This window comes from Sceloporus occidentalis, unplaced genomic scaffold (genome assembly GCF_023333645.1).
Source record: "Sceloporus occidentalis isolate IW3139 unplaced genomic scaffold, rSceOcc1.0.p SCAF_7, whole genome shotgun sequence".
Classification (NCBI taxonomy): domain Eukaryota; kingdom Metazoa; phylum Chordata; class Lepidosauria; order Squamata; family Phrynosomatidae; genus Sceloporus; species Sceloporus occidentalis.
The window spans coordinates 73,084,622-73,111,975 of record NW_028316987.1 but is presented as its reverse complement, the minus strand read 5'-3'; the positions used below and the strand labels follow the sequence as shown (position 1 = coordinate 73,111,975).

At 38.6% G+C, this 27,354-nt stretch overlaps 1 protein-coding gene across 1 annotated transcript in view; it reads right to left on the bottom strand.

Annotated features, from left to right (window-relative positions):
• MALRD1 (MAM and LDL receptor class A domain containing 1) overlaps window positions 1-27,354 on the bottom strand; it is a 281,268-nt gene that overhangs the window by 188,021 nt on the left and 65,893 nt on the right. Inside the window, exons 14-18 of the mRNA XM_089531427.1 lie at window positions 25,458-25,614; window positions 16,669-16,779; window positions 14,871-15,084; window positions 8,213-8,460; window positions 5,906-6,197 (exon numbers count right to left, since the gene is read on the bottom strand). Coding sequence (XP_089387553.1) covers window positions 5,906-6,197; window positions 8,213-8,460; window positions 14,871-15,084; window positions 16,669-16,779; window positions 25,458-25,614 — 1,022 coding nt within the window. The remainder of the gene's footprint in view (window positions 1-5,905; window positions 6,198-8,212; window positions 8,461-14,870; window positions 15,085-16,668; window positions 16,780-25,457; window positions 25,615-27,354) is intronic.

Genomic DNA, 27,354 nt, shown 5'->3' with positions numbered 1-27,354 from the left:
TTTTCTACCATGTGCAACTCCAGTTTTCTAGCCTTGCACAGATTGTTCGGCTCTGCTTTTACTATGTACTACACTACACAGTATTTCCCGACCTCTGCAGAGAATATATATCAGTTTAACTGCCTGCCTCCAGTAAAATAAGCTCTTCTCTATTTTGTTTTTCTTTCCTTCCTCTTTCCTTACTGTATTTGGGCTGCCTGTAAACTTGACTTTTGTTTTGCTTTTCTAACCTCCTTGTATTTTAGCAAAGAAGCTTAGAACTATACTGGACAAGACAGCATTCACAGAATTAGCAACTGCTAAATAGCAATTTTAAAAGAAATTTGCAGACATGGCAACAGTCCTGTTCCAGATCCCCTCCCCTGCACCCTGATTTGTACCAGTAATCCTTTCTCTGTGAAGTACTTTATGAATGTCATTCATATAATTGTTAATCACATGAATAATGCCACATTTAGTTTGGCTCTTAGTGCATAGTGAATCAAAAACTTCTCCTAGTGATGAATCATCCATAGTATTGTAAGCTATGATGTGAATGTAATTCTTCATTAATTTTATTCTCAGAGGAAGCAGTAATTTTAGCAATTTTCTTTGAAAATTATTGGAAATTGTAGACTTTCTGAAGGCTATTCACAGTTTAGGGCTCATTCTACTGACCAGTCACACACGATATTTTTGTACAAAAAACAATCACTTTATTTTGTGCAGAAAATGCTATTTCCTGCAGAAAATGCTGTACTAGGGGACTTATTCTGTGCAAAATGCATACATGGCATTTTTGTACAGAGAACAGAATGCTCTGTGTAGGAATTATTCTGCAGAGAAAATTATATTCTGCACAATATCATCAGTAAACCTTGCACCGAATAAGTCCAGAACTGCAAATATTCTTATCCAGGTTTTCCTCATCTGTATTTCACATCACTCAAAGAAATATTGTTGACCACTGTTTGAATATTTTTGTATATTCTTTCCACCCCTAATCAAGAATGATAGGGGAACAGCTTAGAATACTGGGTTTGAGAATTAATTTGATAATGTTATGCATTAGAAATTTGTAAATTAACTCATCTCCAACAGAACTAACAACTGAAATAGTTCAACTGGTTGCATTAACTGATTCACTGGTCCTTTGAACCATTAGTTCCCAGGGAATTATAGAGAATGTCGTAGAGGTCATGACCATTGACCCTTAACTTTCCAAAATTGTGAGTTCATTGTCAAAAAGTTATTTTTCTGGTTTCCGAGATCTTGGGCAAAAGATACCTTGTTCTACTTGGTCTACTTTTTTGTTGTCTTCTTCTGTTTCTTTGCATTGGTAGTTATAATAGTCAATGGACAGTTGTGTTTAGAATTCTAGCCCTACATCTTTCATCTTTTATTTTTGTTGCTTGCCTATCCTTAAGCGTTTGAAGACTTTCATCTGTCATATTTTTGGCTACTGATACAGCATTACTGCATTTGTCTCTAATGATGTCCCTGGTTTCATTTCATCTGTTTTGAGCTCAATTAGGCTTAAGTAGTGTGAATTTGTTATCTACATGGTCTTTACATTCTACAGTGTTATCCTTCAGGGTTATATTTTGGCACTATGATTAATGATATTTTTAGATTTACTCTAATTTTTGATATTAGCAGTTTATAATCTGAGCCACAATAATGCAGACAAGTAGAGCTTCTCCACTCTTTACTTCCAATTATAAATCTACTTAATTTTTATATTGACCATCTAGTGATGTCTAATGTATACAGTCATCTGTTCAGTTGTCTGATGAATGTGTTTGCAATGAAAAAAACTATTGGCCTTTTCTGCCTCATTTCTTGACCCTAGACCAAATATGCTAACACTGTTTCTACTCTATTTTCTACTTTTAAATTCCAGTCACCTATGATCATATGTGATCTATTTATTGCTAGATGCCAGCACAGAATGATTCAATTTCTTCCTCTTCTGTCTTCGGAGCACAAATTTTCCTCATGGATATATTGGTAGGTTTTTCATGCAGTCCTAATGGTATTCTTCAGTCAGTCTTCTGCACAGTATTAATGAGATTTAGCTAAAGCACCACTACCATTATCTCTTTAGCATTTGGCAGTATCATCTCACACTATTGCTGCTACTGAACTGTTGCCATTTGGGAGCTCCTCCATTGCCCTCATCAGTGGAACTACTGCTTCTCTTCTGCTGATGCAGCCATTATGCCCTGAAGAGGATGGAGGCACCTTAATTGGTGTCTTCATTTTTAGTGTTCTGCCTCAGGTGATCCTGCTTGGAGTCTAGACTCTTTATAGCATCTAGTCTCCTAATGGCATCAATCTCCACCTCTCTGAAACATTCAAAATCCCACACTGTGTTAAGGTATGCATACTGGGAGAAGGGGTTGAAAGTTAATGTTTAAATTCTACTACTTGTCCCAAATATGAACAGACTCATAGAATAAGTGACATTTGCCTACATGTCAATTCAACCATTGATTCAATGGGTCCACTCTAATCAACTTGAATCAGGCCCAAGCGCACCCTAATTTGCAGAATTTAATAATTCACTATCCTGTTATTGCACTCTTTAGATAAAGAATATTGACAGGCAGATACTATTCCTGGGAGTTTGAATAAAACACTAGTTTTTCAATCTGAATTTTGTTGTCTGTGAAGTTTCTTGCACTGTACCATCTCTGCTCAGCATAATAAAGGTCAAAGAAGTATGAGTTTTCAGTGCAACTAATCCCATTGCCTCTGGTTTTCCACAATTCTGTCAGAATGTTGCAACAAAAGTGTTGACCTTGAAACTTTGGAGATCAAAATGTGAGCTACATATCACAGCCGGTAAATAAAAGGTGGGAGGGAGGTATTCACTAGATCCCTGTTAATCTGAAAGTATTTAAAATTTGTGAAGTGCTTACAGACTTAGATTCTGGTTCTTCCACACAGAAAAAGAATGGGTCCCACATGGATATCTGTTGGGCTTGAATGGCTTTGGTGTGGTAATAAGGAGATCTGAAAAGCTTATGTAGTCCAAACACATCATTTCCAAAGTATCCTAAGAGACTGACAACTACCTACAGCTGCAAGATGAGAATAGCCAACAGTATTTAAAAAACAAAACAAAACAAAAAATAACACATAGAATGCTGGTTTGGAGGCTTAACAAAAACAAGGATGATTTGGAGTGGAAAGAATGCTTATAGAAAGATTAATGGATTCTAATAATTTCCAGTGCAGCCTAAAAGCATGTGAAAATCATGATTCTAGGGGTTTTCAGATATTGTTGAATTGCATCTCCCAGCTTTCATCACCATGGCTATTCTGGCTCAGGGTGCTAGGAGTTGCAATCCAATAGCACTGGGTGGGGGGGCTGCATGATCCCTACCCTTGTGCTAAATAAATGCTGAAAGGGAAATAACACAACACATATCCATACTTCCAGTCCTCAACTATTCTCCAAAACATAAATACCTTGCAAAAGAGGGGGGGGGGGGAATACATCTGACAGTTTTGTTTTTCCTTAATACTTAAGGCACACTTACTGAAATATAGATTTCATTTAATGTACTGGATTTAACATCAATGCTCTATTTTATTTGTTAGGGATTTTTAATATAATATATATATATATATATATATATAGAGAGAGAGAGAGAGAGAGAGAGAGAGAGAGAGAGAGAGAAGAAGAAGAAGAAGAAGAAGAAATAAATAAGCTAACACTAATTAGTGGGAGAGAGACATGTACAAGAAAAAGTGTAAAAATTATACTACAGACAAGGTTATGATGACTTGAATCTTGAGAACAGTGTATGGATGGAAGGTTGCAGAAAGTGGACATTTGTCTCCTCCTCTCTTGGTAATTCCCAAATGCCTTTGAAATGCCACTCTAAAGCATTTGGGGAACCTCATGATGGGGTTCAGGAGACTACAATGAGAGCCAGAACCTGCCCAGGCTGACAGTTCTACATTGCACAAGTGGAGTTCTGTTAATACAAAAACGTGTCTGCCTAATCTGGAGTAATTCTCCAGAATGTTCAGCAGTTCCACTCTTATCCACAGTCCCTCTCACAAAGTTTAGGAGGTCCTTTCACCCTCTGGAGCAGACCTGGACAATTTGGCAGCAGGTAAGGCCCAAAATTAAAATACGCTATATTTCATCAGGCTGCAGACAGGTTTTTAGCAGCTCACTTTCCAAGTAAAGGTATAATAAACTAATTTAATCATTATTTAAGGATTAATTAATTAATTAATAATTAACATTATTAATATTAATTCTCTCCTCCTCTGCTGCCTGACCCTCTCCTCAGGAGAAGGCCAAACAGTGGAGGATCCTTGAGCGGCAAACATTCAGCCCTTTCACCTTTCCTCCTCCTCCGCAGCCCAGCCTTCTCCCCAGGAGAAAGCTGGGCTGCAGAAGAGACTTGGGGACACATGTTTGCCCTCTACTCCTCCACTGCCCAATCTTCTCTTAAGGAGAAAGCTGGGTGCTAGTGGAGGCTTGGGGACATGTGTTTGCCCTTCCTCCCCTCCCCTCCACTACCCAGCCCTGAAGTCCTTGTGGGCCATTGAAATGCTTTGGTGAGCTGTACGCAGCCTGTGGGCCATATATTGTGCAGGCCTGCTCTAGAGTATAGATGGAGAAAATTAGGCCTGTGAGTTGCATGTGGCCTCCAAGGCACCCCAATGCCAATTTTTATTTTATTTATTTTTTTTGCCTCCTCATGCCCCCAATGAGACATGGCTATAATTCTTTCATGTTCATTTTCTGCTCTTTTATGCCCTGGAGAAGGCTTTTTTCTCATTTAGATGGGGCTTGCGCATAGGCGAAATTCCCTTTACACTGGGGGGGGGGGGTCAGAACGGATCCCCCGCGTAAAGGAAAGGCAGACTGTACTAACATTTTGAAAAGGTCTTGGGATGGAAAGAATTTGAGATTTTAAAAATCCAGATCTGGGAAAGTTAACTTGACAAGATTTGTGCATCTAAGCAAAGGGTATGTAGTACTTAGCTGTTAGGTCGAAAACACACTGCAAAAATAAACCAGTTTGAGACCACTTTAACAGCCCTGGCTCAATGCTAGGGTATTATGGGAACTGTAGTTTTGTGAGACATTTAGCCTTCTCTGTCAGAGGTCTGATGCCACAATAAACTAAAATTCCCAGGATTCCCTAGCACAGGACAGTTAAAGCAGTCTGAAACCGGATTATTTCTGCAGTGTGTTTTGGACCTTAGAATCTGGGTTTGAATACCTGTGATTTAAGCCATGTTTATAATCCTTAATTTGGATTGCATTCTTTCTTTCTTTCTTTCTTTCTTTCTTTCTTTCTTTCTTAAGGACTTCTTAACAGTTGTGAGGATTTAGGAAACTCCATGGATGTAACAGGGGAATATCTGAGCAAACTTCATATGTATACACACACACACACACACACACACACACACACACACAAACAGTGGACCCTTGTTATACACTGGAGTTTGGTTCCAAGATCCCCCATGGATAGCAAAATCCATGGATGCTCAAGTCCCACTGAACATAATGACATAGCAAAAGGGTTTCCCTTATAAAAAAATGGAAAATCAAGGTTTGACATTTCAAATTTATACTTTTTTTTTAACGTTTTCAAACCGTGGATTTCTTAATCCATGTATAAAAAATCCATGTATAAGAAGGACATTTTCAAACCGTGGATTTTTGAATCTGTGTATAAAAAATCCATGTATAAGAAGGGCCGACTCTACATGGGGTGGGTGGGGTGGGATGTGGCGGACGAAGAGGGATGAACACATTTATGCATTACTTCAGTAAACACATCTCATAAAATCATCATTGTGTTCAGTCATATGTTACAATGTACAGGATGCTGCAAAACTCAAGCAAAGAAAAAGGAGATATCTCCAAAACCACTCAAGAAATTACCTGTTGGTAAATCTGCAGATTCATCTGGTAAGAACTTGGATGACAATAGGCATTCCCTTGTAAGAACAATGTCATCAAGGGCTATAGATCTCCTGTAATCTTTCCCAACACGCCCTTCAAAGATGATTCGAAAGTCCTCATCTGCTTCCAATAGTAATACTTGACGTTTCCAGAAATTTCCCTGATCCTCAGACAGACTCAACAGTGTTTTTCTGGTTTGATTTGATACTATCATCTGGTAGACAGTTAGTGATCCAATGTTTGTTCCATGCATGTGGTAATAAAATATTATCTGGAAAATAAGAGAAGCAGTAAATATGGCCAAATGGTTCACAAATATGGATCCCTTTTAATACAAAATAGTTAAGCAGGAAGAGAATCTCAGTTAGAAGCATCTGACAGACTTTCAGTCAGCATGCTAGAAATGTTATCCATTTATTCAAATGTTTAAGAGTTAATTTGTTTTTTTGTACTGGGCCAACATGTTTTGTGTCTTGAAATTAAAAACTATATGTCTTTTGAAGAGAACTCAAGGCAGCAAAAAGATTTCAAAAATCTACAAAGCAAAGGAAAAGATGGCTCTCTCAAAATTAAACAGAAGTTAATTCAATATGAAGAAAGCACAGCAGTCATAACTAATTAAGAAAAAGACCAGAACTATTATCCAAAACTCTACTTCAGTAGCACAGTGTGGAAATGCTAAGAACAAATAACCAATAAATTATAATTACTTCCCTTTTCACTATTATAACCTGACTGAGAAGAAAATTCACTGTTTTGCAGTGTAATTACCACAGTTATTTTTATAGTCGAGCTGGTATTGGCTCACTAAATGGTCGGCAAGAAATATTGCATGGTTCAACAGCTGATGCATGCTGTGCCTGTTACTACTGCTTCTTGCTTTATTGTGGATGCTAGGTAGATAACAAAAAGGATGGGAGAAGAATCATAGAATTGTAGAGCTGGAAGAAACCACAAGGGCCATCCAGTCCATCCAGAACATGTTTTGTACCACAGGGCGATGCTTTGAACTCTTGACATGCTTTTAAGAGTAATCAGAAGTAATGAATTAGTTACTTTTGAGAAAGAAGATTTACATTAACTAACAGTGCCTAACAAAAGGTGCTAGATTAAAATGGCATTTAAAAGCCAACTAATATGGAAGAATTTAAGAGTGCATCTGCACTGCAGAAATAATGAAGTTTGACACCACTTTAATCCTGTAGCTCTATCCTAGAGATTCCTGGAATTTGTAGTTTTGGAAGGTATTTAGCCTTCTCTACCAAAGAGTGCTGGTGCCTCACAATACTACAAATTCCAGGATTCTGTAGGATGAAGCCATGGGAGTTAAAATGATGTCAACCTGAGTTATTTCTTCAGTGCAGATGAGCCCTCAGTCTCCTTGGGGAGAGGTTTCCATGACCTCGATGGCCTTCTGAAAAGACCTTATCCACTGTAGCCCAGAACAGGGATGGGTAGTAGATGCTTGGGTAACATGTAATATAAAGCATTTCTAACTCACAAATGTTTAACAAAAGGACCAACACAGTTATTTCCCCTTCAGAATTAAGCTTCCTGTGTTTTAGAAGCTTGGAGTGAATTTGAAGGTATGCTCAGGTTTGGTATGGAAAACAAATTTCTGGTTGAGAAGTGATGAGCACCATGTTCTCCAGTTTTATTATGTCTACTCCCCAGTCGAGCAATAGGGAACCTATGGGATTCTATTAAAAACAATACCTGGTGGCCTTAAATATAATTGTATCCTATCAACACCTGCCTTAGAAGATGTAGCAACCAGAACAAAATGTTTTGTCTTTGTTGAAAAATAAAATGTTTGTATCCCTCTAAAGGAAACAATTAGATAATATTTTTCATTGCACCAATTCTCATATGAATTCAAAGAATTTGTGTGTTCCTGCTTACTTTCAGCTATTTACCATCTGAAATTCAACAAGTGGGAAAATTATTCAATACATTTTATTGTAAGGTATTTTCTGTTCCATGGTAGCCCAGATCTAGACGTTTATTTATTTATTTATTTCCAAGATTTATATCACACCTTTCTCCCACAGTGGGATTCAAGGCGGCCATTGAAGTGTTTCATTTCATACAAACAAAAGGCTTTTTCAACAGAAACCATTCTAATTTTAAGCGTCAGAACCAAGAAAAACAAAACACTGCACTACAATAGCATTCAAATTAATAAAAGGACAAGTTATATTTTCTCTAAGGGATTCTTCAGTGATGTTGAATTCTTGCAGATAAGAATTAATGTCTATCATTCTTGCTAGGCATTCCAGCACATACCTTGCAATTTTTGCTTTTTCTGCTTATGATCACACTAGAAATTCTGGCTTCTTGCCCAGGCAACTGAGGGAAGGAGTTTTTAATAAAGATGTAATGACCAGATGGCTCTTGCAAGGTATGATCAGCAACTGGTCCAGTGAATACTCTTGGGACGCCGCCAATTCTGAGATTCCAGTCAAAGTCGTCATTCTGAACTTGCTCCCAGTCACAAAGATCTAATTCAAAATCACAGCGTCCAGTGGAAACACCTGACCAAAGGGGAGGGGGGAATGAATGTACTTAGATTAATGATGTACTTAGATGTACTTAGACTAATGAAAATGCCTAAATTATGTTGAAAATAAACATATTCCTATACTCTCAAACTGAAGGTAGGTTCATTATTACTTAGAATAATTAAAATGCCTAAATTATTTTGATAATAATAAACATATTCCTGTATTCTCAAAATGAAGGTAGGTTCATTTAGCTAATGAGGGACATCTTAATTGTTGGCTGTTTCATCTCATACAAAGGCCATGAGCAATGGTTTAGGATGTTTTTAGATTAGCAAATGACCTCTTCTTTGATTGAAGCTTACCTCCATGATAAGTATATACAGTTCAACTAATGAACATTTATAAATGGCAATATGGGTAAACTAAAGTATGTTCTTTGCTACACTAGAACTTGAAATCATAAGATCTAGAGAAAATCAGAAAGCTCACCATATTTGATTTTATATGTTAAAGCTCATGTTTTATGTTTCCAATAGAGTTGTTTCCAGGCAGCCAAAAAAGGAAAATTTTTATATTAATTTTATTGGTATCTAAAAGTATAGTGTTTACACAAAATGGTATGATCAAAGAGATTAACTATGTAAGTAAATAGCAAACTGTTGTTGCTGTTGTAGCTGTTGTGTGCCTTCGGGTCATTTCTGACTTAAGGTGACTCTAAGGTGAACCTATCAGGGGAGAGGGGGCAGTTGGCAAAATTTGCTCAGAGAAGATTTGTCATCCTCTGAGGCAGACAGCATGTGACTACACTTGAGCAGTAAAAATGAAATTCACAGGTATAGGATAGGTGACACCTGGCTTGACATCAGTATATGCTAAAGGGATCTAGGAGTCTTAATGTACCACAGGCTGAACTTGAGTCAGCAATCTAATGCAGCAGCTAAGAAAGCCAAAGCAATTCTAGGCTGCATCAATAGTAGTATAGTCTGCTTTGGTCAGAGCCCACCTGGAATATTGTGCTCAATTCTGATCACAATAATTCAAGAAGGATGTTGACAAGCTAGAGTGTGTCCAGAGGAGGATGACTGAAATCATGAAAGTTGGAAAGCGTGCACTATCAGGAGTGGCTTAGGGAGCTGGGTATGTTTATCATGGAGAAGAGAAGGTTACGGGATGACAAGATAGCCTTGTTTAAAGCATGTCCTGTTGAGAATGGAGCAAGCTTGTTTTCTGCTACTCCAGAGACTGGGGAGATTGTCACACATGCATTATCTCATCTTTTGCCCCGATGGGATAGACGCACATTTTTAACTGTCCAAGACGGGTCTTATCACATTCTCCTGGGATGAGGCATATGCAGTCCATTTGGAGCGTAGGGTTATCCCATGACTGTTCAAGGACAGATGGACTTATCCAAGGCCACCTAATAGGTTTCCATGGCTGAACGAGGACTCAAATCCTGTTCTCCAGAGTCATAGTCCAGTGCTCAGCCAACTACACCACCATAGCTTGTTTCATACTAGAATTACCTGTGAAATAAGGACTTAATGCTGGATCAGCATCAAAAGAAATTATTAAACAGACCGAAAGACTGCTGAACTAGTTATGTCCTCTTATATTCTGAAAATCTAGTTTCTATCTTACAGCTAGGGAAATCTAGCCTTTTTCTGAAGTATTCTATAAGCTGGCAAAATTACTGAGGAGAGCACTTTGGAGACTCACACACAGCAAAAAAAAGTTCTAATTTTTGTTTTGTTTTGTTTCCCAGTCTTTTAATACAAAATACAATTTCTGGTTGTTATTTTTTAAAAGATGTATTGAAGCTACTTAAAATGTATCCTTTTTCCAACAGGAGGGAGGCTAATGTTTAAGTAAATTTGGAGACAAGGATGCTTTGGTTCACACATACAGGTTGTACCACTTAGTGGCTGTAGACTCAAGCCAACATTTGTATGTGTGAATAAGCCATCCATAGCTTCTATATGTGCTTCAATGTAAAAAAAGTTATCAAATTAAAATAGTGAATGGAATCCAAGTTTAAAAAGTAGAAGCTTGTATAATATGACTTGCTTCTCCTCTCCTCCTGCCTGTAACCTATCTCCCTATCTCCAAAACCTGGAGTAAATTTTCAGGGCATCCAGGGGAAGTGTTTCAGATGGAATCATTTCTGCCAGTGGAATTACTTGACCAGACTCAGCCCACTCAGATCTTCTGGATGAACACTTAATGATTCACCTATTCTATTAGAGGATTTCAACAGCTTCCATCCTCCCATTAAGCTGATATATAGGTTATTTCTTATCTTGCCATTGAAAGATCACGTACTCCCCAAAATGTTTCCTTAAATACATCTTTTCTTCTCTCTGTCTCTCCTCTCTATTTTATTTGTTGACTGGTTGGTTTCAGCTACTTGGAACAACTGGTATTCCTTTTTTAAATTTAACATTAAAAGTTTATTTTAACACTAACATTAACAAACTATAATAACAATGGAAGAAGAAATGCCTCTGACATACTGTCATCTTTAAACTGAACTGATATTATTGCATGTTTTTACAAAAGAAATTTAACATCAAATTAGAACAAAATATAATGATAGAAAGAGCTGCTTCTTCTGACAGACTACCATGTTTAAGTTGGTAAGAAGTAATTAGATAGTCCTTGGTGTTCCACACATTATTTCCATGACGAACTAATGGACATTGTAATGTAGTATTTGGATTAGGTCCAGGGAAACCTACAATCAGCTCCACAAAGCTCATCATCTGATGAAGTCTCTCAGACCTCTCTCAGCCTCCAGATGCCCTCTGTGTTGGACTACAACCCCCAATTCTAATTGCATTTCAACACATCTGGAGGGTACCAGGTTGGAATACTCTCCAAATGTTATAGAGCATTCTACAGAATTCTGAGTGGGTTGAATACTAATTACCATTCCAAAACATATGGGAAGATTGGGATAGAAATGTAACACATCATCACGGCATTTAAAAAACAAACAAACACACAAAACCATGGTAGTTTCCTTTTTTTCTCACTGACATTGCTTTTCCTCTGTTTTGGCCCCAAATCTGAGAACAAAATTTTTTCCCAAAATAAATGGTCAAACATTTACATCAGAACAAACTTCAACTTGCTTGTTCTCCCAAGACCCAGATTGTTCTTTGTATTCCTCAGTTTAAAGTATCAGGCTTCTGTATACATTTCGGAGGCTGAACCACTCTATACCCACTGAGGATCTCAACTGCACCGACTATAGCCCCTTACAGACAGACCAAAATAAAGCTGCTTCAAGTCACTTTGGAGGTATGCTGTTTCAATGATGCATGTGACCTAAGAGTTCAGAAGCTGCGCCAAAGCTGCACTCCAGTCCTTAGGACTGGATTGTGGCTTTGGTGTGGCTTCTGGACTCTTAATACGCATCCATCATTTAAACAGCATACCTCCAAAGTGACTCAAAGCAGCTTTATTTTGGCCTGTCTGTATGGGGCCTATGTCTGCCTTAAAAGACACAGCCTGAGCTTCAGACTAACACCAATGAGAAAAGGAAAATGGGTAATAAAACTCTTAGTTCAGCCTTTAGACATTTAGCACAGCATGCCTGCTTTCTACATCATCAACATATGGTTTCATTAAGGCTCTGGGAAGTTTTGTTGTTGAGAGACAGTACAGACCACATTTTCATTTTTATATAAAAAATTATTCAAGAAATACATGAACACCTCCGAAAGATGGGTTCCCAGTATAGGCAGAGCCATCCCAAGCACTATTTTATCCTCAAAAAAGTGATCACAGATGTTCACAGCCAAGCTGTATCATTTGGCACTCTTGGAAAAGAAGGGAACATAGTCACCCAATTATCTTATGTCAAAAAATAGGCCTGACTTCAACAATGGTTTATATTCTACCCTTAATTACATTTTTATCTGCTGAAGAATTGTTCCACTAGGCCATTTTTTCCCTCTTTTGTACAGACACCCAGACATTTTGTTATTCTCAAGATAAATTAGCAGAGAATGTAAGGAGAGATTTGGCTCTTGCACAGGTTAGATTAGGAGCATCTCCATAATACTCTCTTGAGTGTCATAGATCTCTAAAATAAGACAAGAAATTGTGTCAAAGATATGGGATTGATCCAGATTAGCATGCAATTGAGTTCCACTGTCACTAGAGTAAATGAGTGGTTGGCAGTTTTCTTGGATTTCTTGCTTACTATGTGATCATGAGCTGTTTGCGAATACTAGAGGCTTCAGGGGGAATTGTCTCGCCTCTCTTTTCCCATTAGAGGCCTCTACAAGATCCTGGTTCTCTGAACAAAGAAACAGAGCTCTTTCACTTGTAGAGGAGCAAGGATAGATCCCAACTGTATTTATTTCATTTATCTAGTGTGTTAGCTTTCCTATAATAGTCTAATCTCAAGACAGCACCTTGGTCAGCTTCACTGCTTGGAAAATGACTTCTTAAGGGGGAATACAACTTCCTGAACCTCTTGGCCAACATGGTCAATATACTGTTGACTGGAGGATTTTGAGAGATTTAATTCAAAAAAAGAAACATTCCACAATCCCTGCTTGGTCTCCCCCTTGCTAGAATGTTGTTACAAGGAGGCAGCATATGCAGCCTAACTGTTGTTGACTTGGTCGCGTGCCCAGGGCATAGGGAACAGTACACATCCCCCCTTTCACTACTCCAGTCTCAGGGTAACAGTTTCATTCTACAAGCTCTCCCATGATATTATAAAAAGGAGTCTAGTTAATGGGTTTCCTTCCCTGGTACTCTTAACTGGCAATCTACTCAAGCAATTCCTTATTGTTGCCAGCATTTTAAAATTTATTGCTAGACGAAATTCCATTTTAAATCATTTTATTTTATTTTATTTTTTGATAATGAAAGTGTCCTGTTATGTGTTTATACATAAATCTTTACAAATGTTTTGGCAAAATTTTGCTTCACTATCCTGCAAATATACCACATTGGAATTTGCTTCATTATTCTATCAGTAGACCACATTGCAATTTGCTGGATAAGTAACAGTAACATGATCCTAAATCCCCCTTTGGTCCTGAGATACTCTTTTTATCTTGACTTGTTGCCACCTGTGACCTCTTTTGTTTTAGTTTCCTGTCTTTTGCCTAAACACAGAAAAAGGAGGAAGGTCCTAATGAAATTACTCATTTTCTAGAAATTTTATCTTTTTAAAGGTTGTTTTAAAAATGTATGAATCATAGCCCCCAGCTCATTTAAATCTTAGCCACTGGAGTGAACTGCAGTTGTAAGAATGCACAATGTAATTTTCCTTTTAACTAGCTGGAAGCAGGTTGAAGGTGCAATAAATAGTTTATTAGCTTTCTTGTGCTCTGAATAAATTCCTATGAATATATAAGACCAATATCAGTTTTTGGATTTTAATATATGGTTAACCAGTCCATGATGTAAGTATATCATCATAATATAATATTACATTTTAAAAAGATACTGATGGAAATGTAAGAATATTTCTGACTCTGCACTGTGTATGAGTTTGTGTATTGTCTGAGGCAGTTAAAGAGAACAGAATCCCAAAATTAAAAAAAAAAAAAACCACAACCAAACCCAATTTGGATCAGTGGAGAAAGGGGTCTTGTTCTTGGGTGGGGTAAGGGAGGGCAATGCTTCCTCCCAAATAAGCAATATGCTCCTGTTATGAAATTTTCCTCCAGTCCCTAAATTTCTGACATTTCCGTAACTTAACATTTTATATAGAAATAGTAATACCACGTACATTTCTATACCGCTTACTGTATCAGTCACTTAAGCACTCCCTAAGCGGTTTACAATGTGTATTTTTAATTTTAAATTTAGTTAAGCATATAGAAATACAATTAAGGCACCCAAAGAAAAGGGTCAGGCAAAGTTAACAAGGCTATGGAAACATAGCAAACAGAACATTTCTGGATGTGAATGATGTTCATTGTCTCATTCTTGGCCGTGATAGAGTTTTTGAGATTGAAGGAAAATATGATGGAAGGGCAGAATTCTAACTTGAAGGGGCAGCATCCTCATTTCCTATGGTAACTATCATGACTCCCAAGGATCCCTGAGATATGTATTTTTGCTGGCATAATTAGAATTCTGTTCTAATTGAAGATTTAATTTTGCATCCAGACAACAGTAGGGATACCTGAATAACATGATAGTTGTGGATTCAAAACTGACTTGATCCATGCCTCTATGTGAACATTGGAACATAACCATCCCTGAATTTTACACTTCTCTAAATGTGGTGAAGGAATTTTCTTAATTTTTACAGTTATTTCAGACTGTGGACCCACCCAGAAGCCACAGGACTGCAATATCAGTCAAATTTTCACTTACAATCTAATGAACTGATAGTAATGCTACTATATTAATAATTCACTAGAGACATGGTAACTAATGTTCATTAAAATATGGACTTTACTTACTGCAGATGCTTTCATTCTCGTCTGAATTATCTGCACAGTCATTCACAAAATCACAAAGATTATCCTTTGGGATGCAGTATTTGTTTGCACAGGTAAATTCTTCTGAAGTACAATGTCTCTCTGGGATCAACAATGGGTAGCAGTCTTCAAACAAAATATCATCCACTACCACATCTCCCACATAACTGATGCCTCGTTTTGCTCTGAAAACAACCTGGACAATATAAAATTATGAGTATTATTATTCTTCTTTATTTAGTAGCAGCATTCTGATACAAATAGACACCTCTAGTAATATATAGTCATCCATCAACATTTGCGGCTACAACACTCATGGTTTCGATCATTTGCAAAGTCAAGGCTGCCACAAGCACATGCACTCCTCCTCCTTCTCCTCCCTTCCAGGCTTTTCCCTTTCAGAGGAAAAAAGCCTAGGAGCAAGGGAGCAGCCGTGAAGGGTGGGCATGCCAACACCACCCCTTTCCAGGAATGAGAACTGCCTTTCCCCATGCAGTTCTCCCTCCTGGAAACGGGGGGGGGGGGGGTTGATCCTTCACCCCTTTCCAGGACTGAGAGCTGTCTGATGCATTAGTCAGCTCTCCCTCCTAGGAATAGGAGAGGAGCCAGTTAAAGGGACAGGAGTGCAGGGGAAGGAGTGTGCCCACTCATCCCTTTGTCTCACTTCCTGGGAGAGGGAAGTTATTCACGATTTTTCCACATTCGAGGGGGTCTTGTGCCCCTAACATACACATATATAGGGAGGTGATGACTTAGCAGTTAGGATGCTGACTCTGACAATCATAAGGTCAGCTGGTCAACAGACCCAAGCACCACATGACAGAGTGAGTTGTCATCACTAGTCCCAGCTTCTGCCAACCTAGTATTACGAAAGCATGTAAAAGTGCAAGTAGATTAATGCTTTCCATTTCAGTTGTAAGGTGACAGCATTCCATGCAGCCATGCTAGCCACATGACCACGGAGTCATTTTGGACAACTCTGGCTCCCTCAGCTTAATAAATGAAATGAGCAGTGCCTCCTACAGTCAGACATGACTAGACAATCTTGTCAAAAGGGAAAACCTTACCTTTAAATATACACACAGTTTTAAGCTCTTTGGTGCCATTTTAGAATGAGAAATTGCCCACAGTATTTTTTTTTCCAGGTTGGGGCCTGGGGACTATAGCAGTCCCATTTGGGGTTGTAAAATAGGATCCTATGTAGTTGCATGTGGCCCTTATGCTACATATCCCCACTCTTGACAATGGATGCTGCCACTGGTGTGGAGGGGGGGAAATCTGGATTCAGTCCAATATATTTCAGTGTTTGTATTTCATGAGCCAATAATATTTTCACACAGCAAAGTCACTGTTATTCTGTAATACAAAACACACAGGCACACAAACCAAAACAAAACAGGAATGCAAAAGTTGGAGGAACATGTCTGATTAAACACTGGAAATAAAGGAGTTTTGAAAACCAGTTGCCAAAGTGTTCCTCTTCTAACAAAATGATACTGCTGCCAGCTATGGTAAAGCAGTAACACTATAAAGCAGCAATGAAGCTGCCAGTTCCAGTAAGAGAATTCACAAGGATAATCATTTCCCCGTCTCCATTCTTTTATTTTTATGTGCCATTAACAAATAATCTCCAGTCTGCAGCATGGGCATCATTTTTATTTCACTGCTTTAGGGCGCAGTGCTTTCTTATGGAGTGGTATGATGAGATTTTGAAACAGGAATTTGAAGTATTCTGAATATATTTTAAGTGATTGGTGGACAAAAACAAAATTTTACACACCTGAAAATAGGAGCGAACACCCAAAAATACTTCAGCTCTGTTCCATTGGTCCCTCTGGGGGCCACTTTGAGACCAAAGTTCAGAGGTTACATTTTCCACTTTGCTGAGCACCTAGAAACCAAACATTTTCAATGAAACACAACATTTTTAATTATCAACTCGGATTTTACAAATCACAACATAAAACAAATTTGTAATCTACCATCTTCAAATTTTCTTCTTGTTTCATCTGTCATATGAAAAGTAATCATTATAACAACTTCATGCAAGCAATCTTGCAATTCTATGAACACGGGGTAGGCTTATGGTGTGGCCCTTTCTTCACAATCTAAGATAATAATGTCTTAAATCAGATTAGTTCTTGATTTCTTTACACCTTCAAAGTGTTACAGCTCACTCATATGTCATACTGTTGTACCAGCAGATAGCATCACATGCTTCTGTAGAATATATCTGCACATAAGGAGCATATAAAGAGGGTTAATCATACCAGTCTTTCTCTCCCATCATGGGAGTCCTAGTCAGAACTAGCCTTTTGTATGTGCCTCCAGGATGCAAAAGTATACAAAGGTATACAACAATGGCAATGAATTCTGCTGTGGGGAAGTGGCATCCAAATGCTAGTGAATGTGTGAACTATGAGAATCTCCCAACACCATGGTCACTGACCAGAGGATTCTCAAAAATACAGTTTAAAACTGTAACTTTTCCAATCTCTATGCTTGACTGAGGGTACTTGCTAAAGGGCTATGGCCAAAATGCTGTAACAGGAATGAGCAACAGAGGAATCCTAAAGAGGGAGCCAAGGGAGTAGAATTTAACTCTTTGAGATTTTTTTCTGCAACATAGGTAAAACTTTTTTTTAAATGGGACTGCATTTGGCGTGTTTTACCTAAACAGCATCTAAAAATTTACCAAATGCAACAACACAGAGACTTCTTGAGAAATGTAATGTTCTTGCTAAAGCACAGAGACAACCAGGATCTCATTGGAGATTTCTTTTTGTGTTGCTAATAATTTTTAAATTTCATTTCTTGGAGTTTATAACTGTTTGTCATCCAGAGGCCACATGGCCAAAAAGCAGTAATGGCCTCCGCCTATATAGATATCCCTCTGTACCAGCTTAATTGAAAACATCTATAACAACATCTTGACAAAATATAGGCCTATAACTCCAACATCATCATTTTTTCTTTCTCCTATTTCATTTTTAAGACCTTTGCCTGACAAAGAAGCCAATGGAGTCTCAGAAACTTGCAACATGTATTTTGTACATTTTGGCTGGCCAATAAGGAGATCACTGTTTTGTGGATTTTGGATGTTATGGTACAGGGATGGGTATGCAAAAGGAGACAACAAAAACTCAGGTACAACAATCTTTGGATCTTGATTAGTAAGCAAGCCTTGATCATTTCCACTTCAGTTGGTTTGAAAAACAAGTGATAACTAACATGGTTGTATTTTTCTTTCTCCTGTTTTTTTTAACCACTTTGCTTGATGTAGAAGCCAGTGGAACCGAAAGCTTGCAATATTTATTTTGTGCATTTTGTTGGCCCAACAAAGGTATCACTGTTTCATGGATTGTGGCTGTTATTGTACTTTGCTGTATGGTCAACCCAGCTACCTGCATATGTTTTAAAGTATGATACTGGTCAGGAAGTCATATTCATTTCTGCTGACAAAATCAGTAAAGCAACCTTAATTCTCAGAACAGTAAAATTTGCTGTAACACCATAGATGTATTCAGTTTTGAAAAATAATTTTAGTTAGGCAGTACATTAAACATCCAGTTGTTTGCATAAAAATCTTTTCCAATCAAGTTCTGAAGTGCTTGTTTAGTTTAAGCTGCAGAAGGTACATGAGGTGTCCTCCTAGCTTCTTGCCTCAGTAAATATTCATTCAATTGTGACGGGTCCTTCCCAAGAGTCAACTATCCTAAACATGCTTCACTGAAGCTAAAGTGTCTGAACCGAGTCAAACTGACAACAGTGGGCGATGGAAGTATGGTGATGTATGTCAAATCATGCTTCTAGACAGCACTGACAGAACTATACATCAACAACTCCCAGAAATGTTTTTCCTCTCTAGGATTTATCACCAGCCATAATAATATGCAATCTTAGCTCTAGGACAATCTAGGTGTTTTTCATTTTAATGGAAGACAGGGCAGTGGGATATCATCTCCCAGTTGCTTATGAAATGGGAAAATTAAATAACCATTCTCTTTGAATGGAAGTGTATGACAAAGGGGTCTCATATATTAACTGACAAACTGACAGAAGAAATGCAAAAGTATCTCGAAAGCACTCAAGAGTCTGAGTGCATCGAACATATCAGATGTTAACCAGCATCCAAACAGGTATTTTTCTGACTCAGTTATTGCTCCTGTGGCATTTTCAGAATTGGACATTTACTTTGAAAACAGTTAATTACAATTTCAAACCTTTGGTGCAGTGATTTACTTATACAGGCTTGTTCTCCCTCATTTGAAATGCTTGGACCAGAAGTGTTGTGGATTTTGAAAGTTTTATTTTATTTTATTTGGATTTTGGCATATTTGCATCTACACAATGAAATATCTTAGAGTTTGGGACCCAAGTCTAAACACAAAATTCATTTATGTTTCATATACACCATAAACATATAGACTAAGGTAATTTTATGCATAGTATTTTTAATAATTTTGAACATAAAACATAGTTTGTATACTCTGATCCATCAGAAAGCAAAGATGTCACTATCTCAGCCTCCTATGAAACCTTAGAAATACATTTTAGAGCATTTCAGATTTTGAAATTCCTGATAAGAGAGATTCAGCCTGTAGCTGCAATTTACAAAAGTAATCATTTTCTTGTTATTTAGGAGTATTATTTAGAAAGATTTAGAGAGAGCCATCACAGAATATTGGTTTCAGCATTGGATTATGGCTCTGGAGACTAGGGTTTGAACCCCTATGGAAACTCCCTAAATGACCTTGGCAAAGTCTCTCTCTCTCTTTTGTCTGTTTCTCAGCATCAGTCTCTTAGCATCAGAAAAAGGCAAAAGCAAACAACCCCTCTGAACAATTTTTACCAAGAAAATTTCATGATATGGTTGTCTTAAGTTTGAAATGACTTGAAGGCACAAAAAACAAAAAGGTAACTGAATGGATACTTTTAGTTACTGCTTAGAAGCATCAGAACACTAAAACCTGCAGGTCTGTGGTACGTCATGTACATGCTAAGGCAGCTCCTTTAAATATAAAGTAACTAAAATCATTTCAGTTGCACTGCAAAGGAAGTGAAATGATGCGTTGTTGTATTACAGTGATAGTGCAACTAAGATATGCGTTCATTATGAAAAAGTTAATTGTAAGTAATTTGTTCCTTGTAGTTATTTACTTTTAAGGCTGCAGTAATTGGCACAGCTAAAAACTCTTGTAGATCTTATGTTTTTGCCTAAATATAGTAACAAGGGCACCAGGAAACCATGGCACTAATCTTATTTGGGCTATCATATTTGTGCAAGATGAAGTTGAACAGGGAATCCCCCAAGGTAACATAAGACCAAAATACACTGCAGAAATAGTTCAGTTTGAGACCACTGTAACTACCCTGGCTCAGTACTAGGGAAACCTGGGAACTGTAGTTTATTGTGGCACCAGAGCTATCTGGGCTGGATGAGGGAAAAGAAACTCAGTCTGAATCCAGAGAAAACAGAAGTACTGGCGATAGGTTTCCTGGGTCTGGGTGGTGAGATTTGCCATCCGGTCCTGAACAGGGTCACGCTCCCCTTGAAGGACTCGATCCGCAGCTTGGGAGTGCTCCTGGACTTGTCGCTCCAGCTGACATCTCAGGTGGATGCAACGGTCAGGAGCACTTGTTATCAGCTTCGGCTGATACGCCAGCTGCGTCCCTACCTGGACCGGAGAGACCTTGAAACTGTAGTACATGCTCTGGTAACCTCTTGATTGGATTTCTGTAATGCGCTCTACATGGGGCAACCCTTGTACCAAACGCGGAAGCTACAGTTAGTGCAGAATATGGCAGCGAGACTGGTCGCTGGTTGTTCCAGGTCTGACCATATAACACCCATCTTGAAAGATCTTCATTGGCTGCCTATTCGCTTCTGGGCTCAATACAAGGTGTTGGTAATGACCTATAAAGCCCTAAATGGCTTGGGCCCAGAGTACTTGGAGGACCGCCTCTCCCCATATAATCCGCCCCGCACACTCAGATCAACAGGGATGAAATTGTTGGAGGTCCCAGCGACACGCTATGTGAGGACCTCACAGAGGGCATTCTCTATCGTGGCCCCAAGATCTTGGAATAGTCTCCCAGATGAGCTTCGTTCCACCACATCCTTAGCTCTTTTCAGAAAGAATCTGAAGACGTATTTCTTTTCCCAAGCCTTCCCACCGTGAAAAATCTTCTCTTACCCCTTTTCATTGATGACCCCGGACTGTATATATCGATTTCCCCTTCCATCTGGCCCTTTTGTCGTTAGTATTACTATGTTGCTTTTAATGCTGTTTTTAATTGATTTTATTGGAATGTTTTTATAAATAATTGTTCGCCGCTTTGATCAAAATTTTGGAAAAGCGGGTTACAAATAAACTATATATTATTATCTTGCAGGGGTAGGCAACCTTTTTGAGCCGGGGGCCGAGTTGCTGTCCCTCAGACAACTGGGGGGCCGAAGCCAAAAAAATAAATAATTAAATAATTTTTAAAAAATTTAAATAACTAAATAAACCGGGACAGATGTAAGATAACATTTTCAAATGGTGGACACTTTTTTTTAAAAAGTGGAGGACACGCAAAAAAAATTGCTGATTTTTTAAAAAATGTTAATATAAATGCATGTTTCTGAGGCGTCTATAGACAATTGCCTCCCTTGCGCCTGCGCGCGAGAGGCCAAAGGCCCCAGCGGCAATCGGTGGCAGGACCGGGCTGGGGCCGGTCCCAAGGCCTTGCCGGGCTGCATCCGGCCCGCGGGCCGCAGGTTGCCTACCCCTGTCTTACAGAGAAGGAAAAATGTCTCACAAAACTACAGTTCCTAGAATTCCCTAGCATTGAGCCAGGCAGTTAAAGCAGTCTCAAACTGGATTATTTCTGCAGTGTGTTTTGTACTTTCCCATTAAGAAATAATTTTCGTGAGATTGGAACAAACCAAGCTGTTAAGCTCAAAACTGAGGTTTAATGTATTATTTCAAAGCTGCTACATTCATAATCCTCTTTAATTTTTCCATCACTACTTCTGCTTTTTTGCTTCCCATGGAAAATCCTTAAGAAGAAAGAGATTAAATAGTTGTAGAATGCCTTTTAGTTACAAGCAAGAAGATACCTCCATATGGAAATGTCAGCAGTTGTGGGTGGCTTCCATGTCAGTAAGGAAGTTAGTCTGCTCCTGGTTTAGTCCAGACTTTTACTGAGCGTGTATTCACACTAGACAAAATAATCCAGGTGTAGTCTGGAGTATTCTGCTATGAGTTGCTCCAGATTCACCATGTGAGTGCCATAACTACAGATACAAAAGTGACGGAAAGCCACCTTGCTAACTAGACATCTGGCTGGGCTGACAACGCATTGGTACCACTCACTCTACCCACTTCACATTCATCACATGGCTGAGTACCCTCTTTTGACCTCACCAAAAGTGGCATCACCAGCAAAGCTCTGCCAGGGAGCTGCTTAGCTGGTGAGGTGGCAGAGGCCCTGGGAAGACTTTTCAGCACCAAGCAGCAAGGGGGATCAGAAATAGCAATGCCTGCTAATACCAATCTCTCCTGTATTGGCATCACTGAAGTTGGCGTCACCTAGTGTAGGGGAGGGTGAACTGCTTTGCCCTTCCACCCCAGCTGCCTGGCTTGATGCCCAGACTGCCTGCTGAGGGGGAGTCAGCTGTAGCCTCTGGAATGCCCATTCAGGGTCCAACATAGTTGCTCTTTGAGCAGCTGTGCTGGACCCTGAAGACAGTCCACCTTGTGCAGGACCCTGTGCCAGACCCTGAAGGCATTGCACCTCCAGCAACCACTGTTACTGTGTGGGGCAGCACTACAGCCTCTAGGGGGTCTGTTTAGGGTCTAGTGTGGCTGCTGGGCAAGCAGAAAAGGGAGGCAATGCCCTTTCTTACTCGCCCAATAGCTGTGCCAGTCCCTCTGTGTATACTGGCCCACCAGGTAACACCCACACTGGGATGAGCTTATTTGGAGATAAAGTAACACCTCCAAGATGGTGAACCGATTTGGAGATAAGGTAACACCTGCAATGTGGTGATCTTATTTGGAAATAAGTTTCAGGATTTTAGATAACTCAGGGTGTGTTTACACAAAGAAAAAAACCATACTTACATGAGAGTTTCCTGGAAGCTTTATAGCAACCTACAAATTTTCTTAAGTAGGATTAAAGGCTAAGAGAAGCAGTTTTTCTGTGTAATTGACCATATGTTGTCTGAACTGATCGCACCATGTTCGATGACTTATCTAAAATCCTGAATTTTATCCCCAAATAGTTTCACCAACTTGGGTGGTTTTAATGGTCAGACTAAACTCAAACAAGAATTAATGCTGTACTGACTGGGAAGATACAAGTTGCCCAAGGCAAACATTTTATTTTTCATGGTTAACTAGAAACATTTTGGTGTAATAACAGCATGTAGAAATGAAGAAGTGGAGGACTTCCATTCACAAACAGAAAGCATGCATGTGTCTCAGATTAATAGGCCACGATAGCCAAACATGACCACTATTATAAATAATCTCCAGGAAACTGTTTCAGTGGATGACTACCCACAGACTGCAGTTCCCTGAATGTCAATGTGTCCTATGAGACAGGGAATGTCAGACTGAGCTTTTCTGAAGAGCTTTTCTGTGACAAAAGAGCTCTGTTAACAGGTTTTTCTTCTGATGCATCTTAATTTATTTTAAACAACAATAAGAAATGTTGATTTGATTAAAGCACTTAGGTTTACATCACTTTGTCTTGAATCCAAGCATTTAGCTTTACCAGGTTTTGCATTACAACTGCAAGCTTTTTGTGTAACATATATTTTCCTATCAGGACGTGTACCACATCTGTGAAAGCTTTTGCAATATTTCAGCATTATTATATGTAAATTATTTCTGCTTAATGCTCCATTGTTTGAGAAACTAAATAATCTTTCTGTCATACCATCATGTAATACAAGTTTAGAGAGTGATTTACAGTTGTTCCGAGTGTTATTAATAATTGTGGATTTCTGAAAAGGCAGTAAACATACATTAAAACATTCTCATGTCAAAATTACAAGTGCTAGCACTGAGTAGATGGGAAATGAATAACTATTCCCCCACTCATATTTGTTAGGAAAATATGACTGCAACAAAGAAAAATTCTGCTAAGAGATGAAAAGATTTAGGGGAGAAAAATATTTCTATTATTCATGCATGCTTAGTCCTTTATTGCGGTGCCCTTTATAGCACAAACTATTGACAACACATCGGTATCCACATGTGGATGTCCTTTTTCAGGAGCTGTGTGGGTTGGTATTCCCTTCTTCCCTGTGCAGAATCCAAAGCCCTCCCTCCCAGTCTACTGACAAGACCCTAGCACTGCCTCTGTGTTTTTGGTTGAGCAAACAGGCTCAGAGGAGAATTTGGCTGCATCTGACTACATCTCCCATAGCCAGATGCAACATGATTTACATACCCCGGTGGATGTCAAAACTGATGTCATCATTTTGTCCTTGGCTATTCCAATATGACATCAGTTCTAACACCCACCAGAGTCTGTAAATCATGTTGCATCTGGCTATGGGAGATGTAATCAGATATTTCTCTGAACCTGCATGCTCACTGTGAAGCAAGTAATGGCTATGCATCAGGGGCATATCAGTAAGTGTGTGTGTGCCTTCAAGTCACCTGTAAACTCATTGCAACTCCATGAATTTCATAGGGTTTTCTTAGGTAAGGTTACTCAGAGAGGTTTTTTTAGCCAGTTCCTTCTGCTGAAATATAGCCTGCAGCACCTGAATTCACTGGCAGTTTCCCATCCAGTTATTAACTAGAACTCATTCGCAAAAGAGCTTTCTCCGGTTGAAAGGTACCAAGGCATACATCTTCAGTCTATTTTGAAGATTTGAGAATTGATTTTTCAGAACATTTTGTTCTTCAATCAATACAATTAACATTCAGAAGATGACAAATATTTAAAATCTTCCATTTAGTACCAGATTAATTGTGGTTCACAGGAACAATCCTACATTGAAAGATCTGGTATGGCTCAGAGTTCAATCTGAAAGACTATCTTTTCATGGAAATGTTATAGGACCCTTTTTCTCTGCACAGCTATAGCACTGTGTCTATGTCTATATCATGCTCCACACTGTGATAGAAAAGCATTTAGGAGATTGTGTTTAGCAATTGCTGCCTTAGATCTTCACACTACACAATTATAGCACTATTATTCCACTTAACTGCAATAGCAATATCCTATGGAATCCTGGGGTTTGCAATTCTCTCCCGGAGAACTCTAATGTCTCTTCAAATGCCAAACCAAATGATTCTACAAGATATTGCCATGGCAGTCAAAGTGGAATCATAGTGCTCTAACTGTGTAGTGTGAAAGTCTTAAGGCAGCAAATACTGAGCACAATCCCCTTATTACTTTTCTATCACAATGAGGAGCATGCTCCATTGATACACTTCTCAAAAGTATTTTGGAGCTTTGGTAGTTATGAGGCACAAGGAAGGAAGATGTTCCTTATATTGTATCCCAGCTAACATAGTATGAATATTTGTAGAAAAGAAATATAAGAAGTATTTGCATTACCTTTAAAGTACCCACTGTTGCCCCATGCATATAATTCCAAAATACCAGCCTGCACTTGGGTCCAGTTTGAGAAATTACTGGGGTTATAATATCTGCAGTATGTCCATACTTTCCATTAGAACTGTCTGCATAGAGGTAGAAACCTTTCTTAGTAGCCCTGTGAAGAAATAAATTAACAGATTAAGCAAATCATATTGGTATATAAAAATAGATATTGATATATTAATACTAGTACACTAACAATTATACAACCTTTTTTCTGTCTTTATATTGCACTGTTTATTCTCCTACCTTTAAAAAAATTTCATATCTATCTCCATAGTCTTGAGGTGCTATCTTCCTAGATTTTGAAACAGGTGTATTTGTTTGTCTAATCATTTTATATAAGCTTTAAAAAGCAATTAAACAATTTGTAATGTTGAAACATTATACATCAAAAATATTACAATTCATTAAAAGACTATATACAAACCTTAAAAACAGCATTGAAAACCCAACTCTAGTCAGTTTGTAAAAGCCTGATGGCATGAAAATGTTTTGACTTGCTGACATAATGACAGCAAGAACAGGGCCATTCTGGCCTTCCTAGGGAGGATATTCCAGTCTGGGAGCAGCCACCCAGAAGGCCCTCTCCCTTGTTCCAACCAAATGAGCCTGAGGAGGTGGTGGGACAGATAGATGACCCTCTCCAAAAGATCTTTGTGCATTAATGGCTCTAATTATTGGATAGGTAAATAAAACATTGAATGTACTTTAGCCAATGTAATTATTAAGAAGATAGCAATTTAATTTACTTATTTCAACTACAGTGAAACAAAACAAAAAGAGGATGGGATTGGCCTTGTGAGGAGCTTATCACTTGGCATTTTAAATCGGCTCCAGCCTCCAGGGCTGCAGCTGGGAGGCAGGATAGAGGTGGGGATTATTGTACAGTAAATCGCCACCGAATCGCCGGCTGCCATCAGCCTGGGTCCAAGCTTTCCAACTTCTAAAAAGTGCTGACAGAGCGCAGTGAGACCAGGCTGGGATTCTGGCTGATGTTGGCTGGCAATTTGGTGGTGATTTAGTGTGTGATAATCCCCACCTCCATCCCCTATCCTGGCTCCAGCCGAGGGACCGAGAGACTGGTGTTGATTTAAAACACCAAGTGATAAGCTCCTGATATTCAGTGAGTTCTTAGTCAAAGTCAAAGAAGTCAACATTCATACAGTATTTTATTTACAGTTACTCATCCAGTTATTCACAGTCCTTACCTGCACCATCATAATTATGGTGGTATACCAAGGGTGCAAGAAAAGTAGGCCTATACTATTAATTGCAAAAAGACTTTATATTCCACCTTCACATCGGATAAATAGGATTATACCCACACACATGACTTCTTGGTACACAAACTGATTTTCAGGATGGAAACTTACACTAGCACTTTTATTTAAGAGGCAGAACAAGTGTATGTTCAGCCTCTTAGGTATGGAGAACATATATGAAAATTTGGATTAGACTCTGAGGAAGGAGGCATAAATATTGGAGAAGGAACATCAGCATTTTAATAATAATAATAATAATAATAATAATAATAATAATTTTTATTTGTATTTCCCACTTCTCCCTGCAGAGATATGCAGATGATACCACACAAACAACTACTTAGGAGAGTCAGGGAAGAAAATTAAAAAGCAGGGTTACTGCTGAAAATTAAGTCAAAAATGATGGCCACAGATTATTTTTATAACTTTAAAGTAGGTAATGAAAACTTTGAACTAGTTATCTTGTACCTGAGTTCAATCATTAATCAAAACAGAGAGTGAAATAAGAAAAAGACTACGCCTTGGAAAGGCTACCATGAAGAAATTAGGTAAAGTCCTGAAGTGCAAAGACATATAATTAAATACCAAAG